The sequence below is a fragment of the Rhincodon typus genome, chromosome 21, assembly GCF_021869965.1.
Source record: "Rhincodon typus isolate 14 chromosome 21, sRhiTyp1.1, whole genome shotgun sequence".
Taxonomy (NCBI): Eukaryota; Metazoa; Chordata; class Chondrichthyes; order Orectolobiformes; family Rhincodontidae; genus Rhincodon; species Rhincodon typus.
In genome coordinates, this window is record NC_063352.1 from 13,986,980 (window position 1) to 14,004,688 (window position 17,709).

General features: G+C 42.4%; 1 protein-coding gene across 1 annotated transcript in view; it reads left to right on the top strand.

Moving 5' to 3' along the window:
- Positions 1-17,709, top strand: part of LOC109933425 (voltage-dependent T-type calcium channel subunit alpha-1H-like) — a 260,784-nt gene that overhangs the window by 64,914 nt on the left and 178,161 nt on the right. The window contains exon 4 of the mRNA XM_048609686.1: positions 15,893-15,985. Within this exon, the coding sequence (XP_048465643.1) occupies positions 15,893-15,985 (93 nt within the window). The remainder of the gene's footprint in view (positions 1-15,892; positions 15,986-17,709) is intronic.

The window sequence follows — 17,709 nt, forward strand, 5'->3', positions numbered from 1 at the left end:
CCAGCAAGGTAGATGATGGGGATCTTGTAGATGTGGTATACATAGACTTGCAGAGGACATTTGACAAGGTGCCGCATAAAAGACTGATGCAGAAGATTAAATTCCAGGGGATTAAGGATAGAGTATTTGCTTGGATAGAGGATAGGCTGACTGATCGAAAGCTGAGAGTCGGGATAAATGGGTCCTTCTCTGGATGGCGAACTGTAACTTGCAAGGTTCGGTTCTCGGACCTCAACTATTTACAACCTATATAAATGATCTGCAAACAGGGACGGAATGTAATATAGCAAAGTTTATGGATGATACTAAAATAGATAGGAAAGCAGGCAGTGATGAGGAGATAAATAATTTACAGGTGGATATTGATCGGCTAAGAGAATGGGGCCAGAGTCTAGCAGATGGAATTTAATTTGGATAAGTGCAAGGTTGTCCACTGGGATTGGCCAGAAAAATAAAAGGGCAATTGATTATTTAAATGGGAAGCAGATTCAAAGTTTGCCAGTCCAAAGGGATGTATCTTTGTGCATGAATTGCAGAACGTAGGTATGCAAATGCAGCATATAACACGAAAGATAAATGGAATCCTGGCATTTATTGCAAAAAGACTGGATTTTAAAGTAAAGAATAATGAAGAGGATTGATGAGGGCAGAGTGACTGACATGATCTGTATGGACTGCAGTAAGGCATTCCTCAATGCTGCCTGGCCTGCTGAGTTCCTCCAGCTCCGCACTTTGTTATCTCTGACTCCAGCATCTGCAGTTCTTGTTATATCATTCCTCATGGTGGACTGGTTAGCAATCACATGCAGTACAGGGAGAACTAGCCATTTGGATTCAGAACTGGCTGGAAGGTAGAAGACAGAGGGTGGTGGTGGAGGGTTGCTTTTCAGACTGGAGGCCTGTGACCAGTGGTGTTCCACAAGGATCGATGCTGGGTCCACTGCTTTTTGCCATTTATACAAATAATTTGGATGTGAACATGGGTGGTATGGTTAGTAAGTTTGCAGATGACACCAAAATTGGAGGTGTAGTGGACAGCGAAGACGGTTACCTCACAGAACAACGAGATCTTGAGCAGATTTGTAATTGCAGGTACATTCTATTTTGTTCAAAAAGCACAATTTGTAGACAGTCAATGTGGCATTTTATAAATTCCTAGTTTGGAAATAAAACCAGTCTGACTCAAGTTAATATAGAGTCAGATTCTAAACAAGGCGTCACACCTAAAATGCATTGTCTGACCTGAGATGTCACCTCTGGTATACTGATAAATCCTTTAGTTATCTTGGGCAGTGACTTGAAAGAAATTCTGGGATATGAATGTTAATCCTTTCTGACCGATTAAAGATTTAACAGCCATCTTAGGTTTGATCAATACATTCACATCAGTTCTCTACCCTTTGATCTTTTGCTTATAAATTCTGTGTCTGATGCCACCTCTCTCTCTGACACCTGAAGAAGGAGCGAGACTCTAAAAGCTTGTGTCTTCAAATAAACCTGTTGGACAATAAATTGGTGTCATGTATTTTTGACCTTGTCCACCCCAGTCCAACACTGGCGGCATCTCCACATCTCTTATTCTAAGTGCTGTTGCAATTATGTAAGGCATTGATGAGACCACGTCTGGAATATTGAGTCCAATTATGGTCTCCTTACTTGACAAAGGATGTGGTAGCCCTGGACTTGAGAGGAGGTTCACAAGGTTGATTCTAGGGATGAAAGGGCTGTCATACAAGGAACGATTGAATGGCTTCGGCTTGTAATCACTGGAGTTCAGAAGAATGAGGGGCGAATCTGAATGTAGTATATAAAATGCTAAAGGGGATTGATAAGGTGGATATTGAACTGATGTTCCCCCTTGTCGGACAGTCTCAAACAAGAGGTCATAGATATAGAGTGAGAGGTAGGTTCAAAACTGAGATGAGGAGAAACTACTTCCCAGAGGGTTCTGAATCTATGGAACTCACTACCACAGAATGCAATGAAGGCAGAACCAATCATCAGATTCAATGAAGAAATAGATGTGTTTCTGATGAAAAGTGGGATAAATGGCTATGAGGAGCAGGCAGGAAAGTGGAGTTGAGACCAGGATAAGATCAACCTTGATCATGTTAAATGGCAGGGTGGGCTCGAAGGGCTGAATTGCCTACTCTTGCTCCTAATTCCAATGTTCCTATGAATATCTTTTAAAAATAAACTGAACGTTTCTCAAAAAGCAAACGTTTGGGCAATACCAAATTAGTACCTGTATTAATCAAAGAAATGCTTTAGGCAAGTTCTCTTTTGCTTCAAACAGCATATTGCCTAGGAACAAATGTAAATTTCTGCTCATGTTATGTTTTGCTGAATATTCAACAGTTTTACTACAAAATTACACCACACCAATAAGTAATTAGCGACCACCTACAGGGTGCCATGGTTCAGCTTGATTTGTTAAATAGTGTTTGTGAATGTTAGGCAGACACGTTTCCTGTGGTTCTTATTACACAACCAGCAGGGGATAGCGACACTCAGAGAAGAAGCGAGAACCTATTGGTATCCAAGAATAATGCACTTTAGCAAAAATAGGGTTGCTACCATGAAGCTAACATAATTGTTCTGGCAAAGCACTAACTCCATAGTGGTTTCTGTAATCACCTTCACTGCTAGAGATTCCAAAATGATCACTTTAATTGTTTTGTTTTTCTTTAACAGACATTGACAGCACTGATTCAAATTAATCTTGTAGGAGGCAGTTACGAAAGTCACAGTTCAATATCAACCAATATTCTCTGTACCTTAAAGTATCCTGTGCTGTCAGACTCTTGTCCTCCATGCTAAAGTTTACAGAAGCAGTGTGAATAACATAGATATTTGCAGTTATTCAAATATTCAAGTGTCATTGCTACCCATAAGGAATTAGAAACACGACAGCAAATCCAATAAATAAACATCACACAATATGCTGTGGGTATTTGAAGCGACTTTTCAGCATTAACTGTAAACAGAATACAAGCACCTGCTGTCACAGCTGCTACAGTATGCTGCGTACAGTACCGACTGCCTAAAGTGTTTGTCGTCATTGGACAGCATGTTATCAACATCTCTCATCGTTTGTTTACTATGTTGTCATTAAGGCTTTTAGTACATTTGCCATGTGATGTACCTGCTTCAATGTATGATATGCTAGGCTGTATATATATAGGTAGGATTGCCTGTATCTCCCAGGAGCACATCCACAACAACTGAATCAAGCTGACAAGACACTCCATTAATACACATCACACAAACTACCAAACAAACATTAATTTTAGAAAGATTATCTTGTGTGTTTCTTCACAAAGTGAAAACAATTGTTGACGTAAGCAGTGAGTTTCAGCAGAGTTGTACATTTGTATCTATAGGTAATAGTTTCTTTAGACATGTTTATCTTTGTATATAATTAGTGAAAGTTGTGCTATGCATAGCATAGATATCTTTGTTAATTTGACAAGTTGCCTGATAGCGATGGTGAAATTACACACACAGATGTTGAAGTCATGGTCAGAAAATGCAGCTCTGTAGAGCCACTTCTGATGTGGCCATTGGAGCTCATAAAATGTCAGGTGTATCACTACCCTCATCCCCCTCTTAGCATGCCATGATTGTATGTGTACTTGTGCAACACAGTACATGTGCACCATAAGCATGTAGAGTAGACACACAATGTGATATCAAACAGTGCGTACTCTCATTTGAGGGTCATATCCACTAAAGCTCTGAAGGGAGCGCTGATCATACCTTCATCTCAACCAGGAGCAGTCTGAGGTGGTTTTGTTTCATCAAGGAGGTGGTCATGGAACTATGCTACCTCCGCCAACCAGAAAGACAAGTGCACAACAGGGTGAGGCCTGTACTGCCTGTGGCAGTGAAAATCACTGTCACATTCAGTTTCTGCACTAGTGTTTTTTTTACATTTGAGCAAACTCTATTACCAACATCTCAATTTATCATGCATCACTCCATCAGGAGGAGGCGCCCCATGCCAGAGATGGAATTTCGTAGGCGTCTGTGTTTCTAGGCCAATACAGGAGGAGTAGTCAAGTGAATTTGGCAGGCTACAGGGATTTCCAATGGTTCAAGAAGCCGTCAGCTGTTTGCATTTGACTGTGGACCCAAGTATTAATGGACAGATAAACTGTAACCATCAAAGCTACTGTTCCCCAAATGTACATTTGGAGTGTGAATATGTTGAGAACATCAAGATGCTGAATGCCCACAATCACGATGCTTTCATCTTGCGCCAGTGTATGCCACTGAAATGCTTCTTGGTGACTAAGTCTACCTGCTCTATACCCGCTACATAATTCTAGTCTGTCCTCCAGTCATGCCTCAATAGTGCACTTTCAGTGAGAGCTGTTCAGATTCCAAGAACTTTGTGGAACAAATTGATGGTGTTATGAAACAACAGTTCTATTGCAGGGCCACTAGTGGAGAGTCCTCTTATATTTGATGGAGCGTATCTCCAAATTTGAGGTGGTCTGTTGTTTCTTCCACAGCCTCCCTGTCAGCTCTTGTCTTCAGGTCTCTGACAGGCATTTTGGGAGGAGGAAGAGAAAATGAAGATATATCAAGAATCCCTTTACATCAGATAGGCTGTGAGCAGCTATTCAGGTCTGAGGCCTCATCACAACATCACCGCTACTCCACAATTCCCATAATTCCATCGCTCCACATCATTCAGGGCAGTATAGTGGCTCAGTGTTTAGCACGGCTACCTCACAGCGCCAAGGGCCCAGGTCTGATTCCAGGCTTGGGTTACTGTCTGTGTGGAGTTTGCACGTTCTCATGTCTGCGTGGGTTTCCTCCGGGTGCTCTAGATTGCCCTCATAGTCTTAAGGTGTGCAGATTAGGTGGACAAACCATACTAAATTGCCCTATGGTGTGCTGGCTAGATGGATAGGCAGTGGTAAATGTGTTACCAAGATGGGTTAAGTCTAGGTGGCATGACATTGGAGGGTTGGTGCAGACTCAATGGGCCATATTGCCTCCATCTGCATTGTAGGGATTCTGTATGGGCAGCACAGTGGCTCAGTGGTTAGCACTGCTGCCTCACAGCTCCAGGAACCTGGTTTCAATTCTACCCTTGGGTGACTGTCTGTGTGGAGTTTACATGTTCGCCCTGTGTCTGCATGGGTTTTCTCTAAGTGCTCTAGTTTCCTCCCATAGTCCAAAAATGTGCAGCTTAGGTGGATTGACTCTGCTAAATTGCCCACAGACTCCTGGGATGTGCAGGCTAGTTGGGTTAGCCCTGGGAAGAGCAGGGTACAGGGATAGGGTGGGGGTTGTCTCAGGGTGGGATGTCTTCAGATAGTCGGTGTGAACTCGATGGGCCGAATGGCCTGCTTCCACACCAGAGGTGTTCTATGATCACAACATCTTCTTGGCCAGAACCTTAGAATAAAACATCCCATACCAGCTTTATCCAACAACACTTCAAATAATGCATGCAAAACTAGAAAATTCGCACTTAGGCATTTCCTCAGTTTTACGGGTACATTTGTCTGGCCATGTGCTCAGTATATTGTAGACCAGTGGCTGCAGCATGGCTGGTGGAAATCTGATGATTTTCACTAGAGAAACCTCTCAGGATGACTTAAGACAGCTTTAAGACTTGAGGGCTCATCCTTGGGTTGCATTAGCTGGGTATGGGCAACAGCATTCTCGGCCAGTTAGCTGGTAGAGGACAGGTACTGTTACTCAGTGAGAGTACTGTCTTGGAGCAACTCCTTGGCAAACCTCGCAGTCTGCTGGAGCACAAATTACTGAGTTGCTGTGACAGCTTATATGCCCTTTCGAGTGCTGGTATTCACAGCCATGATGGTCACAGTCTGAACCAGCAAGGGTTAGGCATTTAAAGATGTGCTCACCAACCTTGACCACTCAAGTGAAGTCATTGAAGTTTTTTCAGGACTGTAGCAAGATCCTTTGTGTTAGACTTGTCAAATTGACCTGCGTGGCCACATGTTCCTGTTACTTCAGAAAGTGCATCCTGAGGGCCCACGTAGAAACGTTGGGGATAGACAGAGGTCAGATTCACTGGTGAAGAGCTGGCAAGAGCCCTATGTTGCCTCATTTCAGCCAATTTAAGTACCAATGAGATACTTAATTGGGCAGTGGCAGACCTTCTCCAAGTCCGAGGCCCCCAAAATCCTGACTCCGATCAGAAGTTGGCAGTTGTGCATTGCAGTGATGGTAATAAGGGATGGGGTCAGCAGCAAGGCAGGAGGTAACTCTCAGGGCACTCCTGTTCTTTGTTGGATCCCTTGCAGGCACGGGTGCCTTTAAATGAGGGACATCCCTTAGAAACTCAGGCTTATATATAAAATATGGACTTATTAGCCACACGTAGCATGGCTTGTATGGGATGGGAGGGAGGTCATGTTTCACAAATTTGATTGAGATTTTGAGAAAGTGACAAAGATGATTGAGGACAGCATGGTAGATGTTGTCGACATGGAATTTAACAAGGCCTTTGACAAGTTCCCTCATGACAGGTATCTATATTTGTATATAGATGATTTAGAGGAAATTGTCAGTAGTCTGATTAGTAAGTTTGCAGACAACACAAAGATTGTGGAAGCTGTGGATTGTGAGGATTTCCAGGTGATACGGCAAGATACGGAAAGGCTGGAGACTTGGGCGGTGAAATGGCAGATGGAGATTAATTCGGACAAATGTGAGGTGATGCATTTTGGCAAGTCTAATATAGGAGGGAAGTATACAGTAAATATCAAAAACCTAAGAAACATTATCGTACACGAAGGATGTAGGCGTACAGGTCCACAGTTCTCTGAAAGTGGCAACACAAATGGGTAAGGTGGTCAAAAAGATATAAGGCATGTTTGTTTTCATCAGTAGTGGCATGCAGTATAAAAATTGACAGGCTCTAGCAGTATAGAACTTTACTTAGACCACATTTGGAATATTGTGAACAGTTTTGATTGCCACACTACCAGAAGAATATAGAGGCTTGGAGACGGTACAGAAGAGGTTTACCAATACGTTGCCTGGTTTAGATGTTATTAGTTATGAGGAGAGATTGGACAAACTTAGTTTGTTTTCACTTGATCTTTGGAGGATGAGGGGTGACCTGATAGAAGTTTTCAAAATGGATAGAATGGATAATCGGAGTCTTTTTTCCAGGGTAGAAATGTCAATTATTAGGGGTAATAGGTTTAAGGTAAAAGGAGGAAATTTTAAAGCAGATGTAAGAGGCAAGTTTTTTACACAAAGAGTGGTGGGTGCCTGGAATATGCTGCCAGAGGAGGTAGTGGACGCGAATACAGTAGCAACATTTAAGAGGCATCTTGACAGATATACTGATAGGCAGAGAATAGACGGATACTGACTACGTAGAGGCAAAAGTTTTTCATTTGTAAAGATGTCATGTATTGGGCAAGTTTGGTGGCTGAAGGGCCTTTTCCCGTACTGTACTGTTCTTTGTTCTTTATGGCCTGAGCTTTCCATATGCCAAGGCTTTCTCCTGCAGCAGTGAACATAAGCAGCAATAGGATGAGTCCTTTGAGTGTTTATGGGCTTCATTTGGTGATTAGTTGAGCCAGCTATCCGTGTGTCAGCACACCCAGGGATTAATAAAGTGAGAGATGAGAAGAATACAGCTGTTGGAACCTGACACCGTACTGCTGTGCAACAAACCCTTCACCCCACCCCCACCTTTATTTTGTGAGAGGATATTAAACTCTATTTGTCCTTCTCTCAACATCTTGGACTAAGGTCTTCAGTGCCCCACCAGCGAATCTGTTTGGTCTGAGCCTCCATGCAACACTTTCTGATGCAGTACTAACAGCTGTTGTGCCCTGAGAGCATCCTCCCCTTTAAGAGGTGCAGGTTGCCTTTTAAAATGTGTAGACCAGTTGAACATTGCACTATCCATGCAGGCTTATGTCGTCTTTACAGGAGAGAAATGGTTTCCTTTGGGCATCAATTTAAGGTGAATGGCAGTAGAACCAAAGTGACCAAAGGAAAAATGTTTCTATGCAGCAGTTAGAATTTGACATTTTTGGTGGAGGCGAATTCAACTATGATTTTCAAAAGGGAATATGATAACTATCTGAAAAGAAATGATTTGCTGCGTTGTCGGGATAAAGATAGGAGCGTATAACTGGCTGAGTTGCAGCATAGGCAGCATAGCCAAGATTGGCCAAATGGTATTCTACTGTACTGTAACCATTCTAGGATTTGATTAATCAATAAAGTGTGGTGCAGTGCATTGATCAAAACTACTTGCAGTGTGCTTAATGCGCTGAGTGGATCTTTTAATTACACTAAGCCAAAGAAGCATTCGATTTCAAAATCTCAAATCAATTTTGCCAAGTGTAGAGTTGCTCTTGGTTCAAATTTACAGGCTGGCGAAGCCTCCAAGTTCAATTCTCAATCAATGTCAAGAGAAATTTCAAATTGAACTGACAGTTTTCCCTAATTCAATGTGAATTCACTCATTTAACATGATCAGACTGTCAAGAAAGCTGCTAATTCAACTGATTCTTGGTGTGAAACTTTCATAAATTGAGTTTTGTAATTAAAGAAACATGTTTCTACTGTATGTTTTAAATCAATACATCAACCAGTAATTATTTTAAGGGTGTTTCGGAAGGGAGGCAGAAGAGCATGCTCACTTTTATGTTGCTTTTCACTAGTTCAGCGAACTACACCATGATAATATTTGCATAAATTAAATGAGTAATGCGCATCTATAAAGAGGAGTACAACTTCTTGGTAGATATTTTCTGTCCGTATTAGCAAACCACATTTAAGAAACATTCCAAGAGTGTCAGAGCAATTTTGACAATTGTATATACTTTCCATTAGAATTTTTTTTGACAATTTGTTAAGTGGGATATCTGGCTTTGTTGACCACATTTTAAGCTGTTTTGGTACATAAAACCTCCACATAAGCAAAGCAAATTTAGTGGTATTTCATTCAGTTTTGCAGAGTCTCCACCATTATATATGTGTAAAAAAATGTTCTGCCAGGACTAGCTTGTCAGTATATACTTTTTATTTGTATAAACATAGGGCTAGAAATATGCTCCTCAGATTTTTTTTGTGCAGCCACATGTTTTGGCCGATACTACTGTGGATTGGACGACCATGCATGAATACACAGAATCACAACATCTATTTTGAAATATAGGCTTAGAAAAAGAGGGTTAGGCTCAGAAGTAGAGGTGTCAATTATGAGTCTAACAGCCTCTTAACATTATGCATGGCAATGTTTCTTTTATACTTCCTGCCTTGAAAGTTATACTAGTTTAATTGTGATCATGAGGTATTGCACAAATATCAAGGTATGCATGACTATTTAAAATCTGCTGCATGTCCTTTGTTGGATAATGTAACTATGAAACTTGCTTGGTCAATGTGATGTTGCTTTCCTGCAGGTATTCCACCTACTCAGTTGTAGACTGTTTGTAGGCAAGCAAATGTTACAGAATTTAATATTCTTTAGTTGGAAGATTCTCCACAGCATCTTGGAAGGTGTTTACACCAGGACATGAAATTGCACATGCGTAGATGTCTCTAGACTGCCAGCTTAAATGTGTTGTGAACAGATGTGCCATTTTAGCATAATAGATGTAATTTTGTTTCTAAATTGGCATCCACTCCATGCCCACACTTCTGTTGCAGGTTGCACTGGCTGCCATTTTGGCATGGACCAAACAAGAGGCATCCTTTATCCATTTTTGTAACAGGTTCTAGGCCATTGACATATGCCAGTACTAACACCTTTTGCTCCCTGTTGCAACTTAAGCTTGCACTTGAAGCATCCAGCATCAATGCCGATTGTTTCCCTGAAAATCAGAAGCTGAGAAGCACAAAATTGAAAAACAGTTAGTACTCACTTAGAACAACAAAAACAAAGTTGCTGGAAAAGCTCAGCAGGTCTGGCAGCATCTGTGAAGGAGAAAACAGAGTTAACATTTCGGGTCCGGTGACCCTTCCTCAGAACTGATGGTGGCTGGGAAAACATCAGTTTATATGCAGAAAATAGGGAGGTGGTTGGGGTAGGGAGTAAACGATAGGATAGAGTCCAAAGAGAGAGAAAGACAGTTGGACAGACAAAGGAGTTGCTAATGATCAGGCTGGGAAGGTGAGTAGTTGTTAATGGGGACTGTTAGTGACTAACAACAGGGGGTGTGTAATGGCAGGCTATGTGGTAACAAGGCCTGGTGTGTGGGGTGGGGTCTGGGACATGGGAGAGTTTAGGCCCTAAAATTATTGAACTCAATATTGAGTCCAGAGGGCTGTAGGGTCCCCAAGCAGAAAATGAGGTGTTGTTCCTCCAGCTTGCTTTGGGCTTCACTGGAACACTGTAGCAAGCCAGAAACAGAGATGTTGGCCAGGGTGCAAGGTGATGCATTGAAGTGGCAGGCAACAGGTAGTTCAGGGTCTTTTTTGCGAGCAGAACGTAAATGTTCTGCAAAGCGATCGCCAAGTCTATGCTTCGTTTCCCCAATGTAGAGGAGACCACGTTGTGAGCAGCAAATGCAATAGACTAGATTCTTGGAAGTGCAGGTGAAGTGTTGCTTCACCTGAAAGGTATGTTTGGGCCCTTGGATTCTGGGGAGGGAGGAAGTAAATGTGCAGGTGTTGCACCTTCGCCGGTTACAGGGGAAGGTGCCATAGGGCTGTGGGGAGGTGTTGGGGGTGAAGGAAGTGTGGACCAGGGTGTCCCGGAGGAAATGGTCCCTGCGGAAGGCGGACAAGGGAGGGGAGGGGAATATGTGTCTGGTGGTGGCATCTTGCTGGAGGTGGCGGAAATGGCGTCTGATGATCTTCTGGATGTGGATGCTGGTGGGATGGTAGGTGAGGATGAGGGGAACCCTATCGCTGTTGCGGGAGGGAAGAGAAGGGTTGAGGGCGGAAGTGCAGGAGATGGGCCGGACCTGGTTGAGGGCCCTGTCGACAGCGGAGCTGGGGAATCCTCGGTTGAGGAATAAGGTGGACATTTTGGAGGCTCCCTTGTTGAAATTGGCCTCATCTGAACATATGCGACGGAGACGGAGGAATTGAGAGAATGGGATGGAGTCTTTACAGGAAGTGGGGTGTGAGGATGTATAGTCCAGGTAGCTGTGGGAGTCAGTGGGTTTGTAATGGATATTAGTGGCCAGTCTATCCCCAGAAATGGAAACAAAAATGTCGAGGAAGGGAAGGGAGGAGTCCAGAGATAGACCAGGTGAAAGTGAGGGCAGGGTGGAAATTGGAGGCGAAATTGATGAAGTTTTCCAATTCCAGACGAGAGAGGGAAGCAGCACCGATGATGTCATCGATGTATCGGAGAAAGAGTTGTGGGTGGTGGCCGGAATAGGACTGGAACAAGGAATGTTCCACGTACACCACGAAGAGACAGGCATAACTAGGGTCCATGCGGGTACCCATGGCAACCCCTCTTACCTGAAGAAAATGAGAGGAGTTGAAAGAGAAGTTGTTGAGGGTGAAGACAAGCTCGGCCAAGGGGAGGAGGGTGGTGGTGGGTGGGGATGGTTCAGGTCTTTGCTCCAGGAAGAAGCGGAGAGCCCTAAGACCCTCCTGGTGGGGAATGGATGTGTAAAGGGATTGCACATCCATGGTAAAGAGGAGGTGGCTGGAGCTGGTAAACTGGAAGCTTTGAAACCGGCGTAAGGCGTCAGATGAATCATGGATGTATGTGGGTAGAGATTGGACCGGGGAGAGAAGACTGGGTCAAGGTAGGAAGAGATGAGTTCTGTGGGGCATGAGCAGGCTGAAACAATGTGTCTACCTGGACAGTCCTGTTTGTGGATTTTTGGCAGGAGGTAGAAATGAGCTGTGCAGGGTTCGGGGACTATTAGCTTGGAAGCGGATGGGGGGAGATCACTGAATGAAATGAGATCCATACCCATAGTGGATACAATGGCCTGATGTGCCATGGTGGGGTCATGGTCCAGGGGAAGGTAGGAGGAGGTATCTGAAAGCTGGCGCTCAGCCTCTGCAAGGTAGAGGTCAGCACGCCAGACAACAACAACACCACCCTTATCGGCAGGCTTGATGACAAAGTCAGGGTTAGATCTGAGTGCACGGAGTGCAGTCAGTTCAGAGGGAGATAGTTGGATTTGTTGAGAGGGGCAGTGAAATTGAGGCGACTAATGTCACGTCAACAGTTCTCAATGAAAAGATCGAGTGCAGGTAAAAGGCTGGAGGGAGGGGTCCAGGTGGAGGGACAGTGTTGGAGTTGGGCAAAGGGGTCTGTGGGACAGGGAGAGGACTCTTGTCCAAAGAAACGAGCACAGAGGCGAAGACGGTGGAAGAACAGTTTGGCGTCATGTCGTGCCTGAAATTCGTTAAGGTGGGGATGCAGAGGGATAAAGCTGAGGCCTTTGCTGAGTACAGAGCGTTCAGCATCAGAGAGCGGAAGGTTAGGAGGGATGGTGAATACCCGACAGGAGGTGGAGGTGTTGGGGGAGGGGATGGAGTCAGAGGGAAGGGGAGGAGAGGTAGGTTCCAGAGAGCCATGGGTATTTTTGAGTTGTTGCATCTTGTGGGCCTTGATGCCTGAAAGGAAAGGAAAAAGTTTCTTGTTAGCACGACGAATGAGCCGGAGGATGAAGTGGAACTGCGGAGTGGTGCAGCCCTGAGCCAGCACCTTGCGATGCTGTTGGAAAGAAAGGTTGAGAGTGCGCATGTGACGCCGCATGGCACTGAGCGTGGATCTCAGGATGCGGCAAGAGCAGCTGTCCATGGAATGTTGAACATCACGGAGATATCTGTGATCCTGGGAGGATTCAAAACATGAGGGATGAAAATTCAGTTGGAATCCACATGGGGTGAGTCTGAGCCGGAGGCAGTCACTGAGGAATGTGATATGGCTGTGGAAACGAGTTTTAGCAAATACTCGGTCAAAACACCAGGAGCAATAGCGAAATTAATGTGGTGTGCAAGAAGAAAGATGGGAACGGAAATCCCGTCGGAGAGAGGAGCTGAACTTCTTCAAGGTGGGCATGCCTGGAAGAGATGTGGCAGTGAGTTAAATACTAAATAAAAACCAAAAGAACTGCAGATGCTGTAAATCAAGAACAAAAACAAAGTTGCTGGAAAAGCTCAGCAGGTCTGGCAGCATCTGTGAAGGAAAAAACAGAGTTAACGTTTCGGGTCCGGTGACCCTTCCTCAGAACTGGTCACTTAAGTCACTGCCACTTCCAATATCTCCAATTTCACATCTGACTCTGATATTTAGGCCCCCTGATCTATACCCAGCTCTGAACTTCTAAACTCTCCTCCATTACACTGTGGAGTCCAGCCACCAATACTGCAGACTCCTATGACCTTACCAAATCACTTAACTGCACGTTGGCACATGTATGTCTCTGCATTGAACGTTCTCCACGACCAGGAAACCTGAGAGCCAAAATCACAAGCTCCTCAAACCTTCCCATTTGAGAATTGTTAGAACTCTGCAGAGGTGGTGCTCAGAATTGAATATTGCTGCAGTTCTAGGCCAGGCAGTATTGACAGAATGACATTATCTGTTCTAAACCTCATTATTCTGCTTTGTGTCCCCCAAAGAACATGTGCAGACAACAGCAACCAACCAAGGTAGAAGATAAGAGTTTAATGTTAAAAACCATCCATTAGTGGATAATTTTGCAATTAATTTGTCTGATTTGTAGACTCTTCTGATTTTCAGTCAACTGTCTGTCAATGAGCTATGGTGGTAACAATTTATTCAACATGAGGTTTCCCTATGGGAATTCTCCTGTACATCGCTTTCGTGGAAGAACCAGAGAAGGATGGTGGTGAAGTTCAATTGATGAGGTATCGTAAGAGGATGTTCAGTCCCTCTGTATGTTACATGGAGGGCTTGTTATCAGGCTCCTTCTGATGTCTTAAGGTTACCAGTTATGGTTAAATGTCTTTCTAAGGTTTTCATAATATGATCTGCTTCCATGCTTCAACCATTAGTTGGCCACTGCATCTGCTCGTGTGATACACTGCCTTCCTATAGCAATTAGAAAGCAAAAGCCCTCATTATTCTGATTCACTATCTACCAAATAGATCATTTTCCCCGTTGTTATTAATTATGTATATGGTAAAGAGAAACATTCAAACATAAAACATTTTTTTGTTTTCTTGATAATTTCTGTTATAGATCTTTAAAAAAGAAAAATTAACAAAGTGATAATTGGTCCTTTAAAAAGTGACTTTGGGGAATTAATGGAAAATAAGAGACAGCAAGCGAAAGAACAATTACTTTGCATCAGTTTTCGCTGTAGAGGATATGAGTAAATCCCAGAAGTAGCTGTAAGGCAGGAGGTGGAAGAAAGGGAGTAATACAAGAAAATTCCAATCACCCGTAAATTGTTAGAGCTGTGGCCTAACAAATCTCTGGGTCCTGATGGACTTCATTCTCGGGTCTTAAAAGAAGTTACTTGTGAGATAGTTCATGTTGGTGTTAATTTTCCAAAATACCCTAGATTTGGGGAAGGTTCCATTAGATCAGAAAATAATGAATGCAACTCCTTTATTCAAAAGAGAGGGAGATAGAAAGCAGAAAACTTCAAGCTAGTTAGCTTAACATTTGTCAAAGGAAAGGTGTAAGAAACTGTTGTTAAAGACCTTGTTTAAAGCAAAATTCAAGGTAATCAATGTAAGCTAGAGATCTGCCTAAAAGGCTGCAATTTACAAAAAAAAACTGTTGGTGGTGTCAGACATGCAGCCATCCTCTGCCATTGGGAATGTGTTTACAGTCTTTGTGAAGATAACCACTGCAGATTCAGAAATGAACTTGGAGAGGGTAGTTTCACTCTTCTTCAGTTCACCATCCTATAGAGTGTAAATCCAAGTTGGTGTTACTCATTGTAGCAGTAATGTCACTGGACTAGTAATTCAGGATCCCAGGTTTATGTTCTGGGGATATGGCATATGGTGAAATTTGAATTGAATAAAAATCTGACACAAGAAAGTAGTCTAAGGTTGACCATAAAAACCGAAAGAACTGCAGATGCTGTAAATCAGGAACAAAAACAAAGTTGCTGGAAAAGCTCAGCAGGTGTGGCAGCATCTGTAAAGGGAAAAAACAGAGTTAACGTTTCGGGTCCGGTGACCCTTCCTCAGGTTGACCATGTAACCATTGTCAATTATTAAAACCCATCTGATTCATTAATGTCCTTTTAGACCTGCCATCCTTACCTGGTCTGGTCTATATGTGACTCCAGACTCACTGCAATTAAGAATGGCCAATTTGTTTTAGTTATTTAACCTATTTTTATAATCCACCCATTCAGAGATGTTATTATTTACCTCTGGAACAGGAGGGACTTGAACACAGGCATCTCAGTCCAGTGTTAGGGTCACTACCACTGTGCCTCAAGAGGGTCATCCCCAGGAACGAGCCAGAAATGCTGATGCTAGCCAGAGGCACCTGCATCCCATGAATGAACAATAATTAACAAATGGTGAGATGAAAGTCTGGCCATGGATATAATTAGGCCTGCGCAGAACCCTCTCTTAAACAATATGGTTAAAATTATCATCTGGCAGGAGTCTAAACTGAGTTCTATCTAGCGAGAACCTAAAATACTGCTATTGATCCCAGACTAAAAATGCTCTCTTTTAAAAAAAAGATGAGAAATGTAGATTAGATTTTTAGATTACTTCATTTTTATGAAAGTCTTCAAATAATAAATGTGAAAAATTGTGTATGTACGTTCATTTAGTAAAATCAGTTACAACTTTGAGTGAAGTCAGAGATGTTTAATTACCCAATACTTAAAGTCATTAGATGTTATTTAATAGGAAACGTTATCACTGGTTTATACATCTTGAAATAATTTCTTGGTTATTACCATTCAAAATAAGTTATATGAATATAATATTTGTTTGCTTTCTCCCCAGGTTATTACCCTGGAAGGATGGGTAGACATCATGTATTATGTTATGGATGCACATTCTTTTTACAATTTTATATATTTTATACTGCTTATAATAGTAAGTATGTGTATTTTAAGAGCTTAAAATTCAATGTTTTTCTTTAATGGTGAATATCTCCACAACGTGCAATTGGTAAAATTTTACTCATTGGGATGCATTTTCAAATTAGACAGTGGACTAGAAAATTTAGATGATTTTCATAGCATATGGATAAAAGATAAAACAATCTTATTTATTTGAATAGATAAATCAATTAGAAGTTTAATTTATGAACAATGTTGACAGAAATGTATCATAAGAATACAGAATCATAATAGTTGTAGTACCTACATATCTAGTAGTGCATGTTGTAAATTGTTTTGCACCTTATTCACTCACTAGTTCAGAAATGGGTACTTCAATAGAGGAAGCACAAAAGTAAGTCAGAGCACTGCTGAACACTAGCAGAATCAGTTGGAAGAGAAGGACCAGGGAACTTTGCTCAAGGATGGTGCATCTTTCTGCCTAGCTGTTAAGGTCAGGCCCAAATTTCAAGGGAAGAAAACATTTTGATGATAAATTGTTGGGATTATTGGAGGATTGCCAGCAAGCATGGAGGAGTCTTGTAGCCATGTGAATGAAATGCTAAGTGCCATCAAGCATAACCTGCAGACAGTCTTGAATAGAATTTGAATGTCATCTGTAATGCAGTGCTTAAGCAGTTACCATTCAGGCCTTATCCTGCAGCATTGGGCATGATAACTTGATGAGTTTACCAGGCAATGACAATGTCATTAATGCCACAAAGGCTATGCAGCTGCAGATTCAAATGAATGGTGATACCGGAGGCTTGAAGTATAATCTGTATAGAAGTGGGTTTGGCAAAGATGTTTCTCTCTCTTGTAGCAGAAGCTCCATACTACTCCTCCACCATAACGCACAACGACAATCCAAGAATCAAAAGCCAGGTTGGGCCAAACAATTCCTATAGTGGCAGACCATTTGAAACCTGTAGAAGGGCCATCCATGATCCATTCATAAAAAGATCATGGACCAGCAGTATGAGCTTGGCACTCTTGGCAGTGGGAATTTACTTAGAAAGGACTCTGGAACAGGCAGATGGGCCCAGAATATCCATTAAAAGCGCAACACCATGCTATAGTGTTAAGCATTTGATAGATTTTGGCACATATTTTTCCATTGTCTGTTTGGCATGTTGAATGTATATGAACGGGAAAACTAATTTTTGTATGCAGATAATGAGGAAATATGAGTGCAAATTTGGCAAAGAGGTTTTTTTATTTTCATTCAACAAGAGATGGAATCCTTGCATGATTGGGGTTTGAGGATGGCAAGGAGCATTCCTGAGTTATAACCTGAAGAAGGCCAGGCAATTTCTTTAGTATTTGTCAAGGGTACTTCTTTGTCTCTAAATATGCAGCCTTGCAAAACAAGTTGAGAGGATCTATCATAATGAGCAGAGATTAAGTTTAAAAGCAACATTCTGAAGTAAGTAACTGTAACACCAGTTTGAATAACAAGAGCCAAACTGTTAGCTTGTGATTTTAAGACAGCTTTGGTGCCCTTTGCGATGGACAGCACAGGAAAGCAGAGATGGCAAATGTTTTTGAATGGCAATTGGTCCTCACTCTACGCTTAGCTAGGACATCTGCCAACAGAGGAATCAGGCATTTATCTACAAGTAATTTACATTGCTATACCACAGTTTTGTCTGGCCACCTGAAAAGCCAAACAGAAAATTAATATTTGATGTTATTCCAACACAGAAATGAGACAATAGA